The sequence below is a fragment of the Mytilus edulis genome, chromosome 1, assembly GCF_963676685.1.
Source record: "Mytilus edulis chromosome 1, xbMytEdul2.2, whole genome shotgun sequence".
In the NCBI taxonomy this organism is placed as follows: Eukaryota; Metazoa; Mollusca; class Bivalvia; order Mytilida; family Mytilidae; genus Mytilus; species Mytilus edulis.
Window position 1 is genome coordinate 11,528,403 of NC_092344.1, and position 25,166 is coordinate 11,553,568.

General features: G+C 31.5%; 1 protein-coding gene across 1 annotated transcript in view; it reads left to right on the plus strand.

Annotated features, from left to right (window-relative positions):
- LOC139524022 (GRIP1-associated protein 1-like) overlaps positions 1-22,069 on the plus strand; it is a 92,496-nt gene extending 70,427 nt beyond the window's left edge. The window contains exon 28 of the mRNA XM_071318556.1: positions 21,989-22,069. Within this exon, the coding sequence (XP_071174657.1) occupies positions 21,989-21,997 (9 nt within the window). The 3' untranslated portion in view covers positions 21,998-22,069. The remainder of the gene's footprint in view (positions 1-21,988) is intronic.
- Positions 22,070-25,166: the final 3,097 nt, after the last annotated feature.

The following is a 25,166-nucleotide window of genomic DNA, read 5'->3' on the forward strand; positions in this document are numbered from 1 at the left end:
AACCCCATATATATATGTTCGAATCCCGGCGAGGGAAGAACAAAACATTTGCGAAAGCAAATTTACAGATCTAACATTGTGGACTTGATGTTTAGACGAGTTGTATATAATGTACACAGCCATGTATCACCATCACTGCTGGTGATCCGATGGATAAATCTGTTGAAGAGTGGACACTGGCTCAGACGTACTTATATATATTTATATATAACTTTAATTTAATATTCTATAGCATATAACAAATTCTAGGTAAATGAGGTTTATAAAAGATTTTTCTTTGTAATTTATTCTATCTAATTTAATATATTAATATGTCGAACACCAAATTATAGAGATCTCTGGTAATATCAACACGTTTTACGCAGACACATCATATATACAGCTTTCGTCGGCTACAACGCTTATTAGGATGTTAGCGCTGTAAGAAAAAATAACCTTATTATCAAACAATTACAATGCAAAATGAATACTTCTAAGTTCTGTTAAGAAGCCTTCAGACTGGTCTAATGCACAAAATAATCAATGCAAAGTGACAATCGAGACTCAAATCCTTGCTATTGACTAATTCAGTATAGCTCCTAAGATGTTTAAACTTTTTCATTGTTGTTTACCAAGTCTCAAGCAAATAAAAGACTAGACTGTTGTGTGTAGGAAGAAGGTATACATTTTATTTATTGCACTGCTCATTTATGTTTATGTTTTATTCCTAAATGACCCGTCGGACAACCAACTTAGACGTTTTAATGATACAAGAATTAAGTCTTTGAGTTGTCATATAAAGCAAGTTGTTCGAGACTCAATAAATTTCAGATTTTTCATGTCGCGGTTGGGGGAATGCCTTTTATAGCCAACTAAACGGTATGTTTTTTTTTTTCATTGGTTAAGTCCGTACGGTTGCCTGTATTGACTACACGCGCTTCATTGGTGGCCTTCAGCTGTTTTCTGCGCTTTTGATTTTATGGAATAACCTTAAGGTTCACTAAGTTAAGGTTTTATCAATCGCCACAACCTGATTGATACCTAGTTGAAATTTAACAAGATAAATGGAATTCTTTTTGAGTACAGCCAAAAATGGCCAATTAGCTATATTTGATTGTTTTCATCTGTGTCATGGCCTGTTATAGTTTAATGTAGGAGTCCAATAAAGGATTGTTTGCATCTTTTATGTGGGTTTATACTCAAATTATAGTATGAAGCTTTGAGACATAAATCAAACATTTAAATTAATGAATTTTTTTTCACAACAGTCGATTGCATCTTTAATATGCACTAGCATAAATCCACTGAAAAAAACCCCAAACTATTTAAGATAAAAGATTAATTTTTTTTTACAGCAATTAGTTGCATCTCTACAACCGGCAACAGTTTTTATTGGTGAAAAGTTCCAAAATTGCCGGAGCAATGTCTTGTCGTAAATTTGATATATTTGAAGATATTGCACGCATTATATAAATGAAAGAACTTTAATAGATAATCAAATTTGGAAATAAAAAATAGAAGAGTTGATGTTCAAGCAATAGTAACTGTTTTCCATTTAATTAATTAATTAAATTTGTTACTTTATATAGGGACATAAAATTTATGTAATTGCGAACACAGGGTGCCATTACTACAGAGAACTGAAGCTACTAGCATCTTTGTATTAAACAACGTATTGCAATAATAGGACAAGGCTTCTATTCCTTTCAAATACACCAGTTTATTTTGTAATAAATTTATATTAGCAAGCATTACGTTGAACTGTACTTATGCATTTATGAGTACGTCGTCAATAAAACACTAATTAGAAAATGTACTTTTGGCTTGGGATCACTGACGTCATAATGCGCATTCAATATATCAAACGAAAGTAGTCCCATGTCGTATCTATAATATTTGTATTCTTCAGATATGTTTCCTAGCTATAAACAGCAAGTTTGGCTTTTTCTTATACAAAAAGGTTTTTTGCAATGTGTATCATTGTTTACCAGGAATGGTTTCTCCTTTTAAATTACTCTAGCATTTTCTATTTTTTATAACCTCCACATAAAAGAGCAATTTAATCACAGCTATACTACAAATTGACTTTTACAGCTTCCGATACAAATAGTATCAATTTGTTATATTTTGAACTGCGGGTATAATTAATGAATATCGTAATGTGGCGTGAAAGGTCAATTATAAATTTAATACTTGCATAACATGCGTAAATGCTTAATTCTGCAGCAAATACAAAGAGCAAAAAATGTCAAAGATAAATATAGCTATCATGCTTTTGGTTACAAAAATGATATTTGATCCGTTTAAGCTTTTATTTTCAGAAAACTAAAATGTTCCCACAAATGTTAAATTATAGTCCAGAGCTGCTTAATGAATAATATCTATGGTACGCTAAACTCAAATATTATAATCCCATTTTGGTATTGATTTAAAGATATAATTTAATCTTTCTTTCCAAATTTCATTAAACAGGTAATTATTTCTGCCTCCGGAATGAAAAGATACTAGTCTCGATTGAACCAAATGTAAGGAAAAAAAGCAACAAATAAACTGATTGTTAATTATTGCAGTCAAAGACAATATATTTTGGGGGCTATACATACACAAATAAGGAGACTTGGGACAGGCACAAATAGAGATGGTTTCACAAGTTTAATAGTTTGCTATATGGTTAGCGTTTTGCTCATTGTTGAATGCCTTATAGTGACACATAGAAAACTTGCAACCACGCCATGTTGGCTCTGGTGGATAGTTGTCTCATTGGCAATTATACCACATCGCTTTGATTTTATATTAACAGTGTAATCTCATTTGAAAATAAAGACAACCAGTCGTTTTTTAAAGTTGAAATAACCACGATCCTATCCTAGCGGTTATTTCCTTTATATATAGAAGAATGATCATAAATATCGACAGAATACACTAAAGGTTAAATAAGGATCGAAAATTCATTAAAAGAGGGACGAAAGATACCAAAGGGACAGTCAAACTCATAAATCTAAAACAAACTGACAACGCCATGGCTAAAAATGAAAAAGACAAACAGAAAAACAATAGTACACACGAAACAACATAGAAAACTAAAGAATAAACAAGCTGTGTTATAGGAATAACATTTATTATACGAATGTTATCTATGGTTCATATCTCTTGTGAAACACATGACATGTGTTATAAGAACGTTATCTAGGGTTCATATCCCTTTTTAAACACAGGACCTGTGTTATACGAAAGTTATCTAGGGTTCATTGCGCTTGTAAAACACAGGAGCTGTGTTATAGGAATGTTATCAAGGGTTGATATCGCTTATTAAAAAAAGAACTCTGTTAAAGTAATGTTTTCTAGGGTTCATATCCCTTGTTAAACACATTATCTGTGGTATAGGAATGTCATCTAGGGTTCATATCGCTTGTAAAACACGGGACCTGTGTTATAGGAATGTTATCCAGGGTTTATATCCCTTTTTAAACACAGAACCTGTGTTATAGGATTGTAATCTAAGGTTCATATCTCTTGTAAAACACAGGATCTGTGTTAGAGGAATGTTATCTAGCGTTCATGATCATATCTGTTGTGAAACACAGCACCTGTGGAATGTTATCTAGGGTTCATATCTCTTGTAAAACACAGGACCTGTATAATATGAATGTTATCTAAGGTTCATATCCCTAATACACAGGACCTGGGTTATAAGAATGTTTTTTAGGGTTCATTTCTCTTGTAAAAGACAGCTATTGTGTTAGAGAAATGCTATCTAGGCTTCATTTCTCTTTTAAAACACAGGACCTGTGTTATAGGAATGTTATCTAGGGTTCATATCGCTTGTAAAACACGGGACCAATGGTATAGGAATGTTATCTATAGTTCATATTCCTTTTAAAACACATTACCTGTGTTATAGGAATGTTATCTAGGATTCATATCTCTTGTAAAACATAGGACCTGTTTTATACTTACGTTATCTACGGTTCATATCTCTTGTAAAAAAACATTACCTATGTTATAGGAATGTTGTCCAGGGATAATATCTCTTGTAAAACAAAGGACCTGTGTTATAGGAATGTTATCTAGGGTTCATATATCTTGTAAAACACATAACCTATGTTATAGAAATGTTATCTAGTGTTCATATCACTTGTAAAACAAAGGACCTGTGTTATAGGAATGTTATCTAGGGTTCATATCTTTTGTAAACCAAAGGACCTGTGTTATAGGAATGTTATCTAGGGTTCATATCTCTTGTAACACACATTACTTGTGTTTTACGAATGGTATCTAGGGTTCATATCCCTTGTAATACAAAGGACCTGTGTTATAGTAATGTTATCTATGGTTCATATCTCTTGTAAAACAAAGGACCTGTGTTTTAGGAATGTTATTTATTATACGAATGTTATCAATGGTTCATATCTCTTGTGAAACACATGACATGTGTTATAAGAACGTTATCTAGGGTTCATATCCCTTTTTAAACACAGGACCTGTGTTATACGAAAGTTATCTAGGGTTCATTGCGCTTGTAAAACACTCATAAATCTAAAACAAACTGACAACGCCATGGCTAAAAATGAAAAAGACAAACAGAAAAACAATAGTACACACGACACAACATAGAAAACTAAAGAATAAACAACACGAACCCCACTAAAAACTAGGGGTGATCTCAGGTGCTCCGGAAGGGTAAGCAGATCCTGCTCCACATGGTGCACCCGTCGTGTTGCTTATGTGATTTCAAATCCGGTAAATAGTCTAATTCGGTAGGTCATATTCATGAAAGGGATGGGGATCGTAGTTACGACGTAAGGAACATATCCGATATCCTTTGTGAACCGGTTATTCCATAACGGTCAACCAACTCGTGATGGCGTCCGTAAAATTTACGAAGGGATGATTTCAACTTCACTATTTGGAACTCTTGGTTTAATAGCTTCCTTGTGAGCAGCAAACCTCTATCAAGAAAATCATGATAGGAAATGCAAGCACGGGAATATCGTATCAATTGGGAGATATATACCCCGTATGCAGGTGCTGCTGGAATGGAAAGTTCACAATTGGAAAGCTGAAATCATCTCTTTTGTCGTAAAGTTTTGTTTTCAACCGACCCTCATTGTCAAATTCTAGATGTAAGTCAAGATATGAAGCCGACTTAACTGTATTAACATACTTGATTATGATTTTATAAACACCGACCGAAATAAAATTGACGAAACTGGTCATCAGTATGTCCACCGTGTGAGCTGGATACTTGCTCTTTTATCACTTATTCAATTCAATCTGCATGTCCTTTGCCTTTCTGTCACAGATAACAAATAGATGAATGGTGTTATATCCTAAATAATTCCTAGACGACATTTTTATGACCTAAGTCGCGAGCCAGAAGAATAATAATCTTTTCGTTTATTATATCCAGGCCAAGTTGATAATTATTAAGTGATTTCATTGTTATTCAAATGAGATGAATAGATGTTAGCTTTGATTAAGAATCAACTATGGACAGTGTATTTTGTGGCACTTGCTGAAACAAATATCAAGCCGAACATTTATTGAAAATTGTATTTAACTTATTCTGAAATGATCAAAATATTGATAAGATCCAGATGATATGTTTGCTGTATATATGTCATTTCCAATGTATATACAGTCGTCTTCTACTCTCCAACTTGGCATTAAAAGGGTCACATGATATCTACTTGAAGTATATAATATTGACCATAGGGAAATCATATATCATGTAAATTTTCCAAAGAAATTTGATTATTGTCTTTGGTGTAAAGACTGAGGTCGATACTAGTTCACGGATAAACGACAACCTTTGGTCCAGGTTCATTGTAACATGGGTACGATCAATTCCTTCTTGTAAATTTTACAATTAGAATAAATTTTACCAACTTTGCTTGAAATGCAAATATTGCCCATAGATTGTTTTAGCATTGAATCAAATTGAATATATCAAATTCTTATACTAATAGATTAAGCAGTTAATTTTTCATTTGAAATGTTTTACATTTTTTATGTCGAACCTTCCATAGTGGAGTATTCAATATTGGCATTTCTCATTGTTGAAAACCGTAGAGTGGCCTATAATTGCTTACGTCCACTTCATTTCACTTCATACAGGCCATCAGTAGATAAAACATAATCATCATCAGATGTTGAGGCTATCCGTACATGAACTTCATTTATGATAAGATATGTAGGTCATCAGTACATGAAGTATATTTATTATCAGACATCCAGGCCATCAATATTAGGTCTATTAAATCAGATTGCGGGAATATTTAAAGCGGTTATCAGATGTTTATGATGGTTCACATCTATTTATGTCCCCTTTCATAAATAATTAATTACGTTTCCATATTAAATGACGACTACTCTAGCATAACATACACAAGGTTAAGGTTTCTTGGGGAAGTATTTTGAATTATCAACTCGTGTATACCAAACATGTCCTTGTATTTAATTTCTAAAGGCTACTTAAACAATTGATGACAATGATAACCAACAAAAGTAATTAGATGGAGTCAGCACACCTGATGTTCTCGTGAACCTTGTTGTCGTTTTTGATGATCATTGCAGTAAAAAGTTAAATTTAGATAATTTGTGTCTGGACTGATTTCCTGACATTTAACAAAGATTCGTAATTAAATAATCAATGACAGTTTGTTTCATTCTGTCTCAATTATATATAATTATTTACAGCATTTGCAAGTCAGATGTTTAAATTACTGAGATTTCATACACCTGTATAATATTACTTCATCCTTGTTTTTTGTATTGATATATTGTCCTTCTCATATTTGGCATACATTTGAGACATGAACAAAGCTTAATTTGATAAAAGCAACAAACAAAAGACAGATAAACTAGTCGATTTGAAACGACGTTGACTTCACATTATGACGCCGATGACTTTAACCAATGAGATTCAATATATTTGCTTAGAAAATTGTGTCGACATCTTCCAGAAATCTAAAAAGAACACATTTCCCTCTCTTCTTGAATATTTCTATTAAAAAAGATCAGAAAACTTAATTTCGGAATTCCGAAAATATTTCATTAGAATATATTTCCTTTCTGCTCCAGTCAATGTAATATTGGGTCAAGTATTGCAGATTCCCAAATAGCGATAATTCTTTCAAAGTTGCAAGTATTAGTTTTTGAAGTTTGACTGTACCTGTACATAAATCGTATGGCAAATGAGATATCATAGCATAATTATAACGACTATGGTCTGTTTACTAGTTAAAATTGTCTCAATTTTAAGTTCCTTGTTCTTGCTTATGACCCTGCAACGAACGTTTGGCATATCCACATTTGTTTACTGTTTAAAACGATAATACGAAGCTAAATTTAGTATAGCTACTTGTTTAATGAAGACTATACAACGATTTTATATTTGGAATAGGTACTAGTTTTCAGTTGAAAACCAATGTAGCTTAGTTATAATTGATACAAACACTTGTTTGAAGACATCAACAAGAAGTAGTATTTTGTACTTTTTTATATCCTTTCTCATTATTCTCATTGTTTTTTTCCTGCCTGGCACATGCAAGGAATATTTTATTTATGTACGAGTTTCCTCTCCTCCTATTAACAGACAAAGGATAATATAATTATTGTCTTCGATTTAGAGACGACCCCAATAATCACTTTTGTCATTCACAATACCATTCGGGATGTCCAGAATAAACGTTTATATTGACATATTCCTATTAAGAGTACAAGATCTATTGCCTCATAAGACTATTGCTCTACTAAACACTTCTTTGTATGGTTCCTACCAAGCTATAAATCAAATTGATGAATAGTATTCCAAATTGTTAGAACTGAGAAGAAACTTTATAAGCATATTAGTGCACCGGAAATGAAATACTGGTAAATATAAACAACTGGATGTTACATTATGCTCATAAAAAAATAGTTCAACTCCCTGCGAGCGAGTGCACATTTGCAAATCAAATCGAATATTGGTGAGCTAAATTTGACTGAGTTGATCAGTATGTATCAGACCATTTGTCCTGCTTTAATAGACAGGCGAAAGACAACAACGATACTGATGTAATTTTCCTACATAGAAATGGAAAGTTCACATTAGAAACCTGAAATCATCTCTTTTGTCATAAACTTTGGGTTTCAATAGACCCTCATCGTCAATGTAAGATGTATATCAAGATATAAGACAGACCTAACTGTATCTGTTATTTACCGTTTCTCAAGATCAATCTGATAGATGATTTCAACATAGTCACCAAATTTAGCATTATTTAGTGAGGGAACATCACCTATAAAGCGGAAAGTTTAAGTGTACTACTAAATTCTTTTGTTTCTACCAAAGATAACAGATTCAATATGTCATATTTACTAATCCTGTTAAGATTAACTAAACACATGCATGATTATGAAACTATAACAGGGAAGACATCTATTTAAGGAGCATTCAAAAATAGAAATACAAAATCAGTTAAAAGTACAGAAAATATCTGATTTAGTTGACGTGTTTTCTTCTTTTTTAGTTTGTTATCCGAATTTGTTTTCCCTCAATCCATTTATGACTTTTGAACAGCGGTATAATGTTGTAGCCTCTTTGTACTACGATCACATTTTAAATCACAAAAAAACTGTACTCCGAGGAAAATTCAAAAAGGAAAGTCCCTAATCAAATGGCAAAATCTAAAGCTGAAACACATCGAACGAATGGATAACAACTGTCATATTCCTGACTTGGTAAAGGCATTTTCTGATGTAGAAAATGGTGGAGTAAACCTGGTTTTATAACTAGCTTAACCTCTCACTTCTATGACAAAGTTTGGATAAAGTTTCATCCTATTGACAACAATGTGCGTACAAAACAAACATACACGATAGGTAAAAGGTAAACAAATTCGATTTAAGCTATAGTATCTAATGTATCCTATTAATATATTAAAATTATTTAAAAAATAGGGGCGAAACTCTCTCCCGAAAACTTAATCATATATAAATTTGGCTATTCTTTTTATGTCTCTTTGATGTTCCTATGTTTTTAAATATTATTGGTATCCAAATATTTGCGTGATGAAGTGTCGGGAGAGTGACAATTATAAAGCGTTATGTATAAATTTTAAAACAAATTGATAAAGGTAGTAGTTGTTCTAATATAAATGAAATAGCTCCCCCACAACATATGTTGACTCGTCGATTTAAGATATAAACAGACATTTAGAAGATTAAGTTAATGAAAAATTTTCAATATAGAAGACAAAAAATACACAAATTCAACATAAATATTCAAATCGGAGAAAAAAGAAGAAAAGAAAAAGGTTTGTGATTTTGGTCATTCGACGAGTACGTTATCCAAATCATTGTAGCATTAAAAACAAGTAACAGTAAAAAACTCTCATTACAAAATAACAGCACATGATATAATATATTCTTCAGATTGGATAGAGAATCAAAATAACTGGTATTGAATTTGAATTATTTTCCCTAGCGAACCTCATTATCATATCGGTATTGAAATGTCGAAAGCTAAGTGTACTAGATGACTTTATATTATCTAAACATGTTCTTCCTAGAATTTGATATTTCTTTCGTTCACGAAAGTTGTTGATTACATGGAGAAAAACACATTAATAAAAAACCGTGTAGATGGTACGATAAGCAGTTTTGAGTCTGTTAAAGGATAATTTATGATATTGCACTGTCAAATATCGGTAAACGCAGTATTACACCAATATATGACGTCATGGTGAACCCATAGTATAGATCCACGCTGTATTAATTGGTACAATTAAAATATGATACGATAACGTGACTAATTGTATATGTAATTGTTGTGACTTATTTAGATTTCTCTAAATACAATCTCATAAAGCTATGAACAGTGAGATTTAAAGGTTCAGAACTTATAAAGCAGTGCTTTGCACGATATGATTTACAAGAAGTCATTTAGTACAAAAAGATTATCTGCGATGATCAAACAAGTATAAGCACAGCATTTAAAAGCCCATGATGCATCGCTTTTACCCACCCATTTCCTTAATTATAGTTATGTTTTGAGTTTTATTATACTTATAGAGTTTATGCACCAAAAACGGATGTTCATAAAACCGTTTAAGGTTACATGAAGTACAACAAAAATAAAACGTACGACAGGAAAGGTTATTGACTGTGTAGTTTTTAGTATAGTTTGGCAATTCGTCTTTCTTACTTAACTTAAAAAGTTAAAAGCAGATTTTGTGAGTAAGATACACGAAACAATTATCGTTACATTTCATAAAGAAAGATGTAACAACTTAATGAATAATCATAACAAATATATCGTTAGGAAATTCATAAAAGCGCTATATAAAATAGTCTTGAAACCCAATTAAGCGAAGACAAAGACCATATGTAGATATATTGTCATACATAAGCCTTTTATTCCATTCTGATTTTCTGTTTGGTGTTTGAAAGTTTTCCTAATCTTTATCATGTGATTCGTTTGATCTCAGTTTGATCTAAGTTGGTCATATTTTGATTGTGACATCTAGTTTTCTTGCTTTCCTCTGAAATTCCCACTGTGACTTCATGAAAACAGGCGACCATGTCTGATAACGTTACGTAGAAAGAATACATCTTTTTGCAGATCCTTCGAAATGAAGGAATATGAGTGTCTGTATATCGCATAAAATCATTAGAGAAACAGATTTAATCAACACATCTCGTGCAATAAGATATTTATTCACTCTCGACATTTAAATTTTAAATATTTAAAACGGTCGGCGAGTCTCGCGTTTTATAATTTGAAAAATTTAACTGTCTCGAGTGGATAAATATCGTATCCCACTTGATGCAGTGGTATAATCTGTTTATTTAGGGTATACTATGTGTATTTATAATAATAAGTATCGACAAAGGCACATCTTAACGTTTTTTAAAAAGTTACCATAGTCAAACTAATAACATTACTTTAGGACATGTAAATACATAAATATATCATTTCAATTTGTAAAATAAACGACAAAGAATTAATACTGAACGCAGCCCCAAAATATTGAAATGACATATTATTCTCGGCGAACGTTCTTATAAATGCCAACAGAAAAATCTACAAAGTATACCTCTAACTTCATTATGTTATTTTGTACCAGCAGGATAGTGTTGTCAATACATGCATATCAGAAATCAAGTGTGGAGGTCTTTTTGAATTTGACTTTTGTATGATATATCATGATAAATGCATGATACAAAATGACATTTAATTAATCACTTCATTGTTTCAATTCAGTTATGGTAGATCTTTCTGTTGATGATCTAACAATTTTAGATACTTAGTGGCCTCTCACATATACTAACGGGGTCAACCAAAGTTTATGCTTAGAATCCATGATACGTATTCAATACCTAAGTAAAACCTGTTTTAACTCAAATTTAATATGTGCATGTTAAAAGTCAAGGTATCTGGACCTCTACATTTGTTTATAAGATGAATTCAAGCTTTTTTTTTATGACAAATGACCCTTACCTTCTTTTTGTACTAAGAATTTTTTGTCTAACATGCAATTTCTAATTCAAAATAAGATTTCGTTGCTTTTTAGTGAATTTACTTTTTATGGAAAGATTAATCCAGTTAAATGTTTTGAATGTGGGACATCAGATGAATCCGTTATCTTATCGAGATCATCGTATTCCTAATTTATCATACTTCAACACATCCATTTTTTAATCCATTTATGTCACTTTATTGGAAAAAATAAATCAGAAACTATATACGGAATATTAATCATGATGATAAGTGATAGTGCTGCTGCCTTCTGTAATTCCTTTTAAAAACAGCAATAAATTGAATTTTATTAATACATTCCTGAAATGTAAAACTTTCCTTCTATCTTCATTATGAGCACATCGAAATCAGATTTTATCATAAAGAAATTATTTGAGAGATTCTGTCTGGACGAGTTTTATACAGTTCAATGAACTAATTGACAAAACGTGAGGATCGGATTAGTATTTATAGTAAAACAGAAATTTACACCATTTCGTTAAAACGGTCTATTGTTATAAAAAGGAAAATAACAAAAAAATACTAAACTCCGAGGAAAATACTAATCGAAAAGTCCATAATCAAATTGCAAAATCAAAAGCTCAAACACAGCAAACATAGGAAACGAATAGATAACAACTGTCATATTCCTGACTTGGTACAGGCATTTTCTTATGTAGAAAATGGTGGATTTAAACCTAGTTTTATAGCTAACTGAACCTCTCACTTGTATGACAGTCGCATCAAATTCCATAACTAGTATTTCAACAACAAAGTGTGAACAAAACAAACAGACATAATGGGTTAAATGTCAAAAATAGGGGTACAGCAGTCAACTATTGTTTTTTAGTCGTCTATCAACGCTGATCTAGGACTGGTTTAATTTTTTCTTTCTAAGCTCAACATGACAAAATTGAAAAACAAAATAAAAAAACTACCAATGAATCAACTTAATTTAAATGTGTCATTATTTTGAAATAAAAATTAAAATAAAAAAATACAGAACTCCAAATAAAAAAAGTCAAATTTGAAAACCATAAGCTCAAACATATCAAACGAATAGAGAAGAACTGCCAAAACTCACAATTCTAACCCTCATTGTCGATTTCTTAATTGTATTTGTTAAATCCTTAATTCCATCTTCAATTGTGATAGTTGCGTTCAAACTAGTCCACAAAATTATAATTATTCAATGAGATGACATCTTTTATAATGTTGTAAAAAGTAATATCACAAAAGAAGAAGAATATTTAAAACGGAAAGTCGCTAATCAAATGGTAAAATCAAATGATGAAACACATCAAACGAATGGACAACAACTGTTATATTCCGGACTTGGTACAGACATTTTCAAATATAGAAAATGGTTTATTGAAGTTATAGGAATGTGCTGACTTCTTATCATTCTTTCTAAACAAAATATGTCATAAATTTCATGCGTCCGACGTCATTTCTTAATAATTTTATCAGGGACGCCAAGGATTTATAGGAACTGACACAGTTGATGAGCTATACGACAAAAAAGGACATAACATAGCTAAATCCATCTAAGGCCAACTTTGCCTGATGGAGTTCAAAACCTTAGTTTCTGAATAATTTGAAAATGTATAAACGGACACTTTGAGAAATGTTTGTTATTAATCATGAAATTACCGAAGTACTGACTACTGAGCTTATTATAAAATCCGGGAATGATATTCCACCAGCAGAGGTATGGACCTAATGCTGTACAAATGAAAACAACATAAATTTTATGCTTTCGAAGCGCTTTTCTGGATTTACCTTCACAGGAACGCTCAATGCCAAATAATCGAATGCCAAGGATGGATAAGAACCGAAACATTTGAAGAGTTCTACAACCAAAAAGGAAATTAGAAGCTCCCATTAGAAGTCCCACATGAATAAAAGAACCATTCAACGTTATTTGTAAGGACACTTGTGTTATAAAGATGTCAAATACAGTGAAGGAAGATCCAGTTCCTAATTTTTAGTTGAAATTTCAAAGGAGAAAAGAACAAAGCTAAGATTATTTAGGATTTCATTCTTTGTATGTGTCGTTGGTTATATGTTAAGTTTCGTTACAAAAAACAAAAAAAACTAAAACGTTCACGATAATTAAACAGGTAGACATCTATATACTATTTATTAACAAATCAGTCAGGATTCTGCTTCGTCAAAATTCTCTCCCAATTACGCCAGTTCATTTTACAAGTGTAAAAATGCCACTTTAACGTTTGTAAAATCAACTGGCGTAATGGGGAGATAATTTTGACGAAGCCATTGGACGGATGACGCGCTGCCAATTTGCTTCTTAAAAAAAACTATAAATTTATTCACATACCACCATTACGATCCTTATATGCCAGTTGTATTTTAATAATAAATGTATTTACTAGCTAATGAGCATCAGTTATGGTACTTGTCTGCATTCAGTCAACTTTTAAAAAACTATTGTCTGAATAGATGTATGGTAGAATTTTCAAAAAATTCATTAACATTTAAAAAAAATATTCTAGTTCAGTATTTCGCAGAAGGGCAGACTAAATTTTTCACAGGTTGAAGACTTTAAACCCTAGATATCACACTCCAAAAAATTTAGACTTTTCGAAGATCTGCATTTTTAAGATCCAACTTTAAAGTCTGTCGTCAAGTACTTTTAGTAAATAAAATGCTATTCGAACACACCTGCTCTGTTTTTGTGATTCATTAGAAAGTTATTTCACTTGACCCATATATTTCATTTTTTAAGGACTGTGATGGTTCGATTTTATAAAGTCAACCTATAGCCTTGATATATAAAAATGATAGAATCTGAAGCGAGATGATGTATCAAATGCTTTTTGCTTTGTACGTTTCCAAGACAAAATATTCAACTCAAACACGCCCTTACATTAAAAAGGTGCACTCAATTTTCTCTTTTCGATGGTATTTTTACTAATATTTTGGATTTTTTTGTTAATCACAAAATGGAAGGGCAAGAACAAAAGTTAAGGAACAAATAGATTGTTATGTTCTCCGTCCATGTTTTCTTTTTTAAATCGGAGGTAATGCATTTTCTACATCCAACTTGATAGATACCCATGTCGTCGACCTGATAGATATATAACTGTTCTGCTTTATTATGTAATAGATACATTGAAAACTTATGCAAATGGTGTTTTTAATGATAAAATACTTTTTTTATAAAACTATAATCATTACAGTAAGCATCTATCCCCTTCTTTAACAAAGAGCTTCGATTCTTTAGTTTTCTATGTTGTGTCGTGTGTACTATTGTTTGTCTGTGTGTCTTTTTCTTTTAAACCCATGGCGTTGTCAGTTGTTTTTCGATTTACGAGTTTGACTGTCCCTCTGGTATCTTTCGTCCCTCTTTTGTTCTATTTCAACTGGTTTTCCGGCTGAAATTTCACAGGTTAGGCGGAGGGTTAAGCGCTTACAAACATGTTCAAACACGTCATTTTATGTATGTATGCGTCCAAAGTCAGGAGCCTGTAGTTCAGTGGATATCGTTGGTTCATGTATGTCATATTTGTTTTTCGTACTTTGTTTTCTAAATAATTAGGACGATAGTTTCCTCAATTGAACTGTTTTAAATTTTTCATGTCAGGTCTTTTATAACTGACTATATGTTATCGTTTTTTCTTATAATTAGAGGCCGTATGGTTACCTAAAATTTTTAACATCCACTTCATTTAAAATGTATGGTAGTTGTCTCATTGGCAATCATACAAGATCTCAATATTTCTATAGATCAATTTAAGGTCCTGTTACATTGTTCAAAAGGGAAAAGATAGTACGTAAAACAGAAACTGAACTGAAACAATGTAAGTTTTTGAGTAACTCGAGCATACCTACATAGAATGAAAGAACTAACTTCCGCACTTTATTGCAACATATATTGAACCACAAACATGCGGAAAAGAATGAAAAATATTTCATAATGTTTGATTAAAGAGATAATAAAATAGTTCTTACGTCAATTAATAGTCACTAATCTTGAAAATAAACTTACAAAACAATTACAATGAAAGAATAACCCATATTAACGTATATTTCTCTTCAAGTTTCTCATTTGGGAGTGATTTTTGTCTATTGCACTTTTAATCTGTTGTAAAATATAGAACAAGAATAGCTTTATTGCTCTGATGAGTTATATTTCTGTTCTGTTAACCTTTTGTTTTTATCTATTTTCCAATATTTATAGCACAATAGTTTAAACATATTTTTATTCTCAGATCAAAATGGTTTAGACACAAATAAAACTAAAATATATTTAATCTTGTATAAAAAAAAAGGTCTAATAGAAAGCTAAATTCATTATATAGTAAAAAGGATTTTTGTCCATGCTTAATATGAATAAAGAAAAACAAACCGGATAAAGATGATGATAATGGTGCGTGTTTTACGTGTTTTAATTTTATTGTAACCTCTGAATCAACATTAATGAACGATTCATTTTTGTGACTTTCGCGAGTAGTGAAATAATGTTAATACGAGTAGGTATGACTATATGTCAAGCTTGGAAGCGTCGCTAAAATGAACACACAAGCAAAGTGAGAAAAAAAATAATGGATAGTCCTTTTATTTCTAAAGAACGGACGAAAAAGAAAAAAAGAAAAAGCGTACTTGTCCTCAACATATGAACACTTGGCTAGAGGTATAGGAGGAGGGTTGAGATCTCACAAACATGTTTGACCCCGCCGCATTTTTGCGCCTGTCCCAAGTCAGGAGTCTCTGGCCTTTGTTAGTCTTGTATTATTTTAACTTTTAGTTTCTTGTGTACAATTTGGAGTTTAGTATGGCGTTCATTATCACTGAACTAGTATATATTTGTTTAGGGGCCAGCTGAAGGACGCCTCCGGGTGCGGGAATTTCTCGTTGCATTGAATACCTGTTGGTGACCTTCTGCTGTTGTCTGCTCTATGGTCGGGTTGTTGTCTCTTTGGCACATTCCCCATTTCCACTCTCAATTTTACATCTATTTCATATGATTTAAAACTATAGATGTTTTATGCTGCTGTTTAATTTACCAAAAAATATTGTTTTTGAATTTTGGCCCATCGTACTTTATTTGATCTTTGAGTGTCACTGGTGAGATTTTTTATTTAAAAACCCGCATCTAGCGTACACAAGTATCAGCCTGGTATCTTTGATGACTCTGTTGTAATGTTTTTCATGATATTCATAATCTATCCAACTTCAGTTTAGCACTATCCCAAAAACTGAAAAAATGCAGGGTGTATGTACGGTAAATTTTGAAAAAAAAATAATCTTAAATACATATTGCGTTGAATAACAGAACTAAATTTATCACTTTATGCTGAGACTACTATAACACATGTGTTATAGTAGTCTCAGCTTTATGTCAAATTTTTTGAATTAAATACTTACGTTAAAAATGAAAAGATTAGTTATCGTTTCATAAAAGAGATAATAAAATATACTTACGTCAGTTTCTAGTCACTGATCTTGAAATAAAACTCACACAACAATCATAATGGAAGGAATCCCATATAAAGTATATTTTTGTTCAAGTTTCTAATTTGGGAGTGATTTGTGTCTATCGCACCTTTAATATGTTGTAATATTTAGAACAAACGTAGAAGAATAGCTTAATATTTATTACAGTAGTCTTATAATTAAATTTGTATGGAGGGTAAATCTGTTATTATATTTTTCAAACATATGATTTAGAATGAAAAAAAAATGTCTCACTTATATTGTAACGTATATCGAAATACGTACTTCAATAATGTGACTTGACTGTAAGTGTGACTGTCCAACTATTGCCGTTTATTGAAAATTCTGACCAAATTTCAACTTGTTTTGTTCACCCAAACTGTTCAACTGGGCAGACAGTTTTACCAACTGCTGTAGAAAACAACAGTAAATTGCAAGGTGAGTGATAAAAAAACATAACTACAATCCTATTAGACCTTTTTCCACTCAATTGCTGTAATGAAAAGAAAGCTGAAAATGTCTTTGCATATGAGCATTTTAAAGAGTCATTGGAAATGGTGATTGGTAGTTACTTTGAGTTGCTTTAAAAATTCCAAAATACGATTCCACACTATTTGTTTAAATCAGTTTAGATTAAAATATGTTTTATTCAGTAAAATATATGTGGAATAGCAGTAATAAGTTAATACGTATCCATGAGAGACAACCCACAATCATTGAGTTTTTAAAATATTGTTCTCGTCTACCTTTAAAACTGCAAGAGAATATGTTTAATTTTAAAGTGTTTAGATATTCATTTAAAGAAAGTTATTTATATTAAGCATTCACAGTTTAACACCAATTAAGAAGAAATAAATCAATAACCATATTTTGGACATTTTCAGTTAGCCATTCAGATTGGGTCATCGTAGGGCCTTCAACAATGAGTAAAGCCGATGCCGCAACGTCAGCTATAAAAGGCCCGATATGACTATGTAAAACAATTCAAACGAGAAAACAAACGACCCAATTTATGTGCAAAAAATTTACGAAAAACAAATATGTAATACATAAACAAACGACAACCACGGAATAACAGGCTCCCGACTTCGGACAGGCACATTCATACAGAATGTGGCGGGTAAACTTGTTAGCGGGATCCCAACCCTCCCTTTAACCTTGGACAGTGGTGTAACAGTTGACAATCAGAACGAACTATTAAAATCAATTAAAAAGGCTTAAATCATCAGATGGATACAAATACAAATACTACACAATGGTTTTCTACAGTAGTCTGAAAAATTCTGAACAGTTAAACAGTTTGGTTTGACAAAACAAAGAACAATTTGGTCTGAATTGTGAGAAAAAAACGGCAATAGTGGAGAGCAACACTAACAGTCAAGTCTTTGTAAAAAAGAAAATATTTCCTAACATTTTATGATAGTTATCAAAGGTACCAGGATTATAATTTAGTACGCCAGACCCGCGTTTCGTCTACATTAGACTCATCAGTGACGCTCATATCAAAATATTTATAAAGCCAAACAAGTACAAAGTTGAAGAGCATTGAGGATCTAAAATTCATGAAAGAGATAATAAAATGTCTCTTACGTCAATAACTAGTCATTAATCTTGAAATAATACTTACACAACTATAATAATGGAAGAATAACCCGTATTAACGTATATTTCTGTTCAATATTGTCATTTGAGAATGAGTTTTGTCCATCGCACTTTTAATCTGTCGTAATATTAAGAAAAGATGGAGGAAATAGCTTTATTGCTACTTCAGAAGCCTGATGTTTTAAAGTACCTTTCTGTTTTATATAGATCAATTTCCTATTTATAGCACAATGGTTAAGCATATTTGAATTTTTCATATCAAAATGGTATAGAAACAAGTAAAACATGTTTTTTTATGTAATCTTCCAGTATAAAGTATAAAGTATAACAAAAATAATAATGCAAATCTAAAGAGAAATTTATAATGTTGTAAAAAGATTATTGTTATATTACAATGATTAAGGTGAATAAAAACCTGACTTAGATGATCCCTCAATCAAATGATAAATGTACTCTTAATTTATCCTTTAAGTTTTTTCTATTTTTTTTTTAAAGTTTCTATTGTTGCTTTTATTCTGGTAAAACTTAACAGTTGTCAAAGGAAAACTTCGCAAAAATATGAAAAGTTTACATTATGTTCATTGTGAGTAAAAAACCCACAAATTCCTTAATATTAACGTTTTAATTCCCTAAATAAGTGATCAGACTCGATTTTATATTGATATTATCAATTCTCTACATGTTGCCATCTTGCAATCTTGACGGTTTCCCCGAGTAAAACAGGTGATATCTATAAACCACAAAGTTCCGAAACCAACAGCGACTAACGTAGTCGTTATTTAATAACGTTGACTGAATCTTAATTTTTCTGTTAATTAAATGCGATATAATTAGAAATAAAGGTTTTCTATACTCGAGAGCGCTTCATATTTACGACATTCGCGAGTAGAGAAATAATGTTAAGATGCATAGTCATGAATATATCCAATTCAGATCTCCTGTAATATGAACATAGAATCAAAGTTAGAAAACCCTTAAAATGAGATTTTTTAACTTCTTAGTCCTTTCATTTTTATAGAACTGATTGCCCTCCCCTTATGAAAGTAATATAATTAATCTCCATAGTTTATAAATATTATGGTTATTTGAATACTATGCATTACACTTTTATAAAACATAAGAGTCTCTGATCAGTATTTTGTAGATGAAAAGCGTGACTGGTGAACAAATTTAAAGTCTGGCATATAAGATCAGTTTTAAGCCTCATCCGTTTTACCCATATTTGTTAGAAAGTAAACTGAAATTTAAACTTCACATATCTTTTACAGACACTAATGAATGACATATGATCGTACGAAAACATTAAATAAAAAATTATATCATAATAAAAATTTAAAGAATTTATCACTTACTAACACGAGATAACCGTGTGTAGTTTAAGTGGCAAAACGGCTCAACTCACGTCTGGAGGGAAAATGACAATCATATATTTGTACTGTATTCTAGATTATATATCAGTGTAGATCTTTATAATTTTTCTGACGAGCCCGATTATTTGCTTACCATCATATTTCAGAAGACAGTATTTATTCAATTACTTGATCAATATTCAATATCATATTTCCTTTAAGATGAGGGATGATGATATTGTTATTGTAATGGTCATAGTTAAGCTATGACTCTAAGTACTCTATGGAGAATTCTCTGTACTTATAAAATCGAGTGTGGACTTCAAAAGTACAAAAATCGTAAATTATAGGCTAGAATAAGGATACAGTTGATATATTGTTACTAAGTAATTAAAGATAAAACTTCAGATCAACCTATTTCGTATGATCTTTACATCTTTTGAAGTAGAAGTCAGTTGCTTAAAGTCATAATAAACGAGTGACCGGTGAAAAATAATGTTATTCCAATTCTTGTACCAATGCATACAAACATCATAAACTTAGTGTTCTGTGCACGATTTTATCATTTTTTTCCCATAGATTTCGTATAATCGTCATTTTTTTAAGTTGTGAAAATATGGTAGGTAATTAGAGTTCGTGTTTTAAAGCCGAAGTTTAACGATTGTCGCCTGTTTGTCAACAAACAACAAAAAAGCATGGATATTGAGCACGTGTTCAACATGTACAATCAGATAATAGTTTATTTTAAGGACATCCATGCGTATTGCGATCACTGGATTTTTATGAGATGGGTCAAACTGAGGTCACTTTGCATACGGAAAATATGTCGGGACAAATTGCTTCCTGAAGGAAGGAAGCAATTAGAATAAAGTAAACTTCTTCTAAATATGAACAAATTAAAGAATGTTCTTCAGAAAAAAGTATATGTACATAAGTTTCATAATGAAAACTATCCATTGAGTTATAAAAAACATATGCATTATTTGTTTTTAATTTGAGTTTCTTATTACTTTAAATATGAATAAAATATAAAAAAAAAAACAGATTGCGAGAAATAAAACTTACATCTGATTTAATAACAATTAACATTAAACAATTTTGATGAATTGTGTTACAATATTTATACTATTGAAACTTAAAATAAAAAAAATCACAAAAAACTAAACTCCGATGAAAATTCAAAACGGAGAGTCCCTAATCTAATGTCAAAATAAAATGATAAAACACATCAAATAAATGGACAACAACTGTCATATTACTGACTTGGTACATGCATTTTCAAATGTAGAAAATTTGACATTGTAAAGACAATATCATTATTTCCGTATAAGAGCATTCATAGTTGATATTTTCATGCAAAAGAGAAGCGAAAGATATGAGAGGGACATTAAAACATTCCCCATTTTCATTCTAAATTTTATCATGAGTCGAAAGAAAACTGAAAACGTCATGGCTAAAAAGAAAAAAGACCAATAGAAAAATTAAAAGTACACAAACCGCAAAATAGTAAACTTAAGACGGAGCACATTAACCCCACCACAACCTTGCAAATAAATATATACAAACAATCCTTAAAAAAAACCATCCTGAAAAGATGGTCTAAGTCAAACAAATAACATGCAATAATTTTTGAGTCCAGATTTAGCATCACAACAGTAACATTGGGATATCATAATATATATAAATATCTATACATGAAATAATTCCCTTGTACTGTCAATTATGTACCATACATCTACGTTTAAACAGGCGATGACATTTTGTCGGCATTACAATCTCTTTCATCTTCTTTAAATAATACTTAAGTGTCCTTGATCTATAGATACGATCACTACGGCTTTACATTTTCATCTTTGTTAGCTTATCAGGTTAATTAAAATGATGTATTCTCCATTTACTCGAAGGTTGTAATTTCCTTTTTATCCTTGGTAAAACAATAGACTTCAATTGATTCTTATTTCGTTTGCGTGCTGCTGTTGTCTTTTTGGTTAGCCATTTTTCACCACCGACTACTTTATTATTTCGTCCTAACATATAAAACAATTGTATGATCATGAAATCCACTTTTGTTTACTTAATTCAGTTTGTCTTCCAGGAAAGATGATTGTCCGGTCGTTTTTTGGATGAGATATGTAAGATGGAACATTACTGACATCTTGCAGACAATAAATCAATGGAAGCAATGTTTACAGTCTGAGCTGGTAATATCAAATCTGACTGTCAAGGAAAACACAGTTTCATATCTTAAATTGTTTTCAATCTTCTCTTAAATTGATCATTAGTGCAAAGACAGTGACGTTCGTTACGATATTTCGATGTTATATTACAATAAAACTGTCAGGTTTCAAAATTAAAAAGCAATTGCTTCTTTTGTACAATTTTGCTTGTTTTATTCTTGTTTATGTACCGATTGATTGAGTAAAATTCGAAGCGCAGTATAATGATCGAATTCACAATATCATTTATCAGTAAAAGGTACAGGTTTAGACACTTAAAGCATAAAAAATACATGATAGAATACCAACTCATGTCAACATAAAATACGCAATAATTAGGTATCAATTTATAAACACTGAATATTATCATACAACACGGGATAAAAGATTGAGTTTTAGTCATTATATCATACTTTGTTAGATTACTCACGTTTTAATATTATTTACATGTGTTATTGTAAACATTATGTAAACTATCCCATTTAAAATTAATAAAACAGGTAGCAAAACAGTGTTTTCAACTGATTTCTATAGTTCGTTCTTATGTTGTACTGTTACACCACTGTCTCAGGTTAGGGGAGGGTTATGATCCCGTTAGCATGTTTAACAACGCCACATTCTCTATGTATGTGCCTGTCCCAAGTCAGGAACCTGTAATTTAGTGGTTGTCGTTTGTTGATGTGTTACTGAATTGTTTTTCGTTCATTTTTTTGTACATAAATTATGCCGTTAGTTTTCTCATTTTAATTGTTTTACATTTGTCATTTGGGTGCCTTTTATCGCTGACTACGGCATGGGCATTGCTCTTTGTTGAAGGCCGTACGATGACCTTAAGTTGTTAATTTCTGTACCATTTGGTCTCTTGTGAAGAGTTGTCTCATTGGCAATCATTCCACATCTTCTTTTTTAAATTGACAGTCTTAACCACTAGATGAATTTTATATCATGAAACTATCCATGTACTTCCAACGTACTACCAAAAGAAATTGCTCTTCTGTTTGAAATATTTCATGTACAGATATGAAACAAAATAATCACTAAAAGTAAAAGGATTACAAGTATCATCCATTATCTATTATCCGTCACTGACGTAACCTCCAAGAGATGCAAAACACAATGTTACCTGTACAATGGACATGACAGACAACCAGCACACATTCTGTACGAATCATAATTTCAATTGGTCGGTTCGCGAACATTGTTTCTTTTTTAGTGGAGAATGATCTTTAGTGAACATTTGAAAAATACTATGGAAGTAGAATTTGAGAAAGAGAGGTGCACAAATTCAGTAGGCGTTCTTTAAAGGGAATCCAACCCTTTGACTAAAATAGATTAAGCTCCTTTAGTTTTCATGAAATTTTAAATATTTACGTTAACCTGCTAAAGTATCAAGAATCTTGCCGGAATTGAGGATGAGTTGATAACACAAAATCGCTTCTATATTTGAAAATTTAGCTGACTGACTTAATGTAAAAAGTGAAAGAACACGTTATAATTGTCATGTGTCGAAAGCGCTTTAATTGGTTAAACTTCATAAGGAACTTTCAAAACCGACTATCTGTAAACCAAGAATGTATACATCCGAAATAGTTGAAGAGCTATATCACCAAAAAGGGCCTTAAGGATAGCAAAATACATCAAAGGTCAAGTTTCCAAGTCTAAAACAATATTAAAGATTTTACTACAATGCCATTCAGTAGGTATACAACTTCAACATGTGTGAAACTGTTATTTAAGTTAAAAAATGTTGGAATAGTTGTGTACACAAAAAATATTACCCTCATTTGCAAATCTTGATGAACAATGCCTAAGTTCTCAAATTTAGAATAAAGAGGACAAATTAAACAAATTATTCCACAATTATATATAACAAAAATGTGTCCTCAGTACACGAATGCCCCACTCGCTCTATCATTTTCCATGTTCAGTGGACCGTGAAATTGGGGTAAAAACTCTAATTTGGCATTACAATTAGAAAGATCATATCATAGGGAACATGTGTACTAAGTTTGAAGTCGATTGGACTTCAACTTCATCAAAAACTACCTTGACCAAAAACTTTAACCTGGAGCGGGACAGACGGACGAACAGACAGACGGACGGACGGACGAACGGACGAACGGACGCACAGACCAGAAAACATAATGCCCCTCTACTATCGTAGGTGGGGCATAAAAACAGGTGTAAATTATGTTTACAGGTTAAATTAATTTAAGTTATTCGTTGTTATTCTGTGGTTAACATGTCAAAAATTACTTTTATATTATTTATGTATTTCTCTGTCTTGTGTGTTCTTGCATTTATTTGTGTTTTATTCCCGTCATGTAATTTAAAATTGCCATTTAGGCCGAGGTTTGACTAGCCACCAAACCAGGTTCACATAAACAACGGATTTTTTTTCTTACAGAATTACAAAATCCACAATGCTTTAATCTCAACATAAACGAATTGTTGCTCAGGCTATACATCTATTGCTTTGGCATACCATGCGTCTCATTGTGTTCATAGTGAACAAAAAGTTAAAACATACTACACCAATCATAATGTGATTATACAATACGCTAGAATGTCTAATTGATTATTTATTTGTTGCATTTGGAGGTAGATTTTTTTAACTGTTGTCGGCATGCTTTTGGGAACGAACTGTGCGACTCCCCTTGTAGACCTCTTATTTTGATACAAGTCATAGTTCCTTCAGACACTTGCCAAATTAAGATTACCAAAGAGCCAAATCATTTAATTTCTTGTTTATATTGATGATTCATTTCCCTAAATAGTGTATTGATGCATACAGCAGTTATGTTATCGTGCCATTATCATTATCTTGTTTTTTTCTTATGTGTTTTGTCTATAGAGTGTCTATATGTCATTCTGTTTTTCTTTGTTGACATCGTTGTTTGTGCTTATAGTGATTAAGATTATAACACAATGATGACTGCTGTACCCCCGTTTGAAACGTGTTACCTATAATGTCTTTTTGTTTCGCTCAATTGTCAATAATCTAATCTATGCCACTGGCATACAAGTAATATGTTTAACTAGCTTTAAAACCAGATT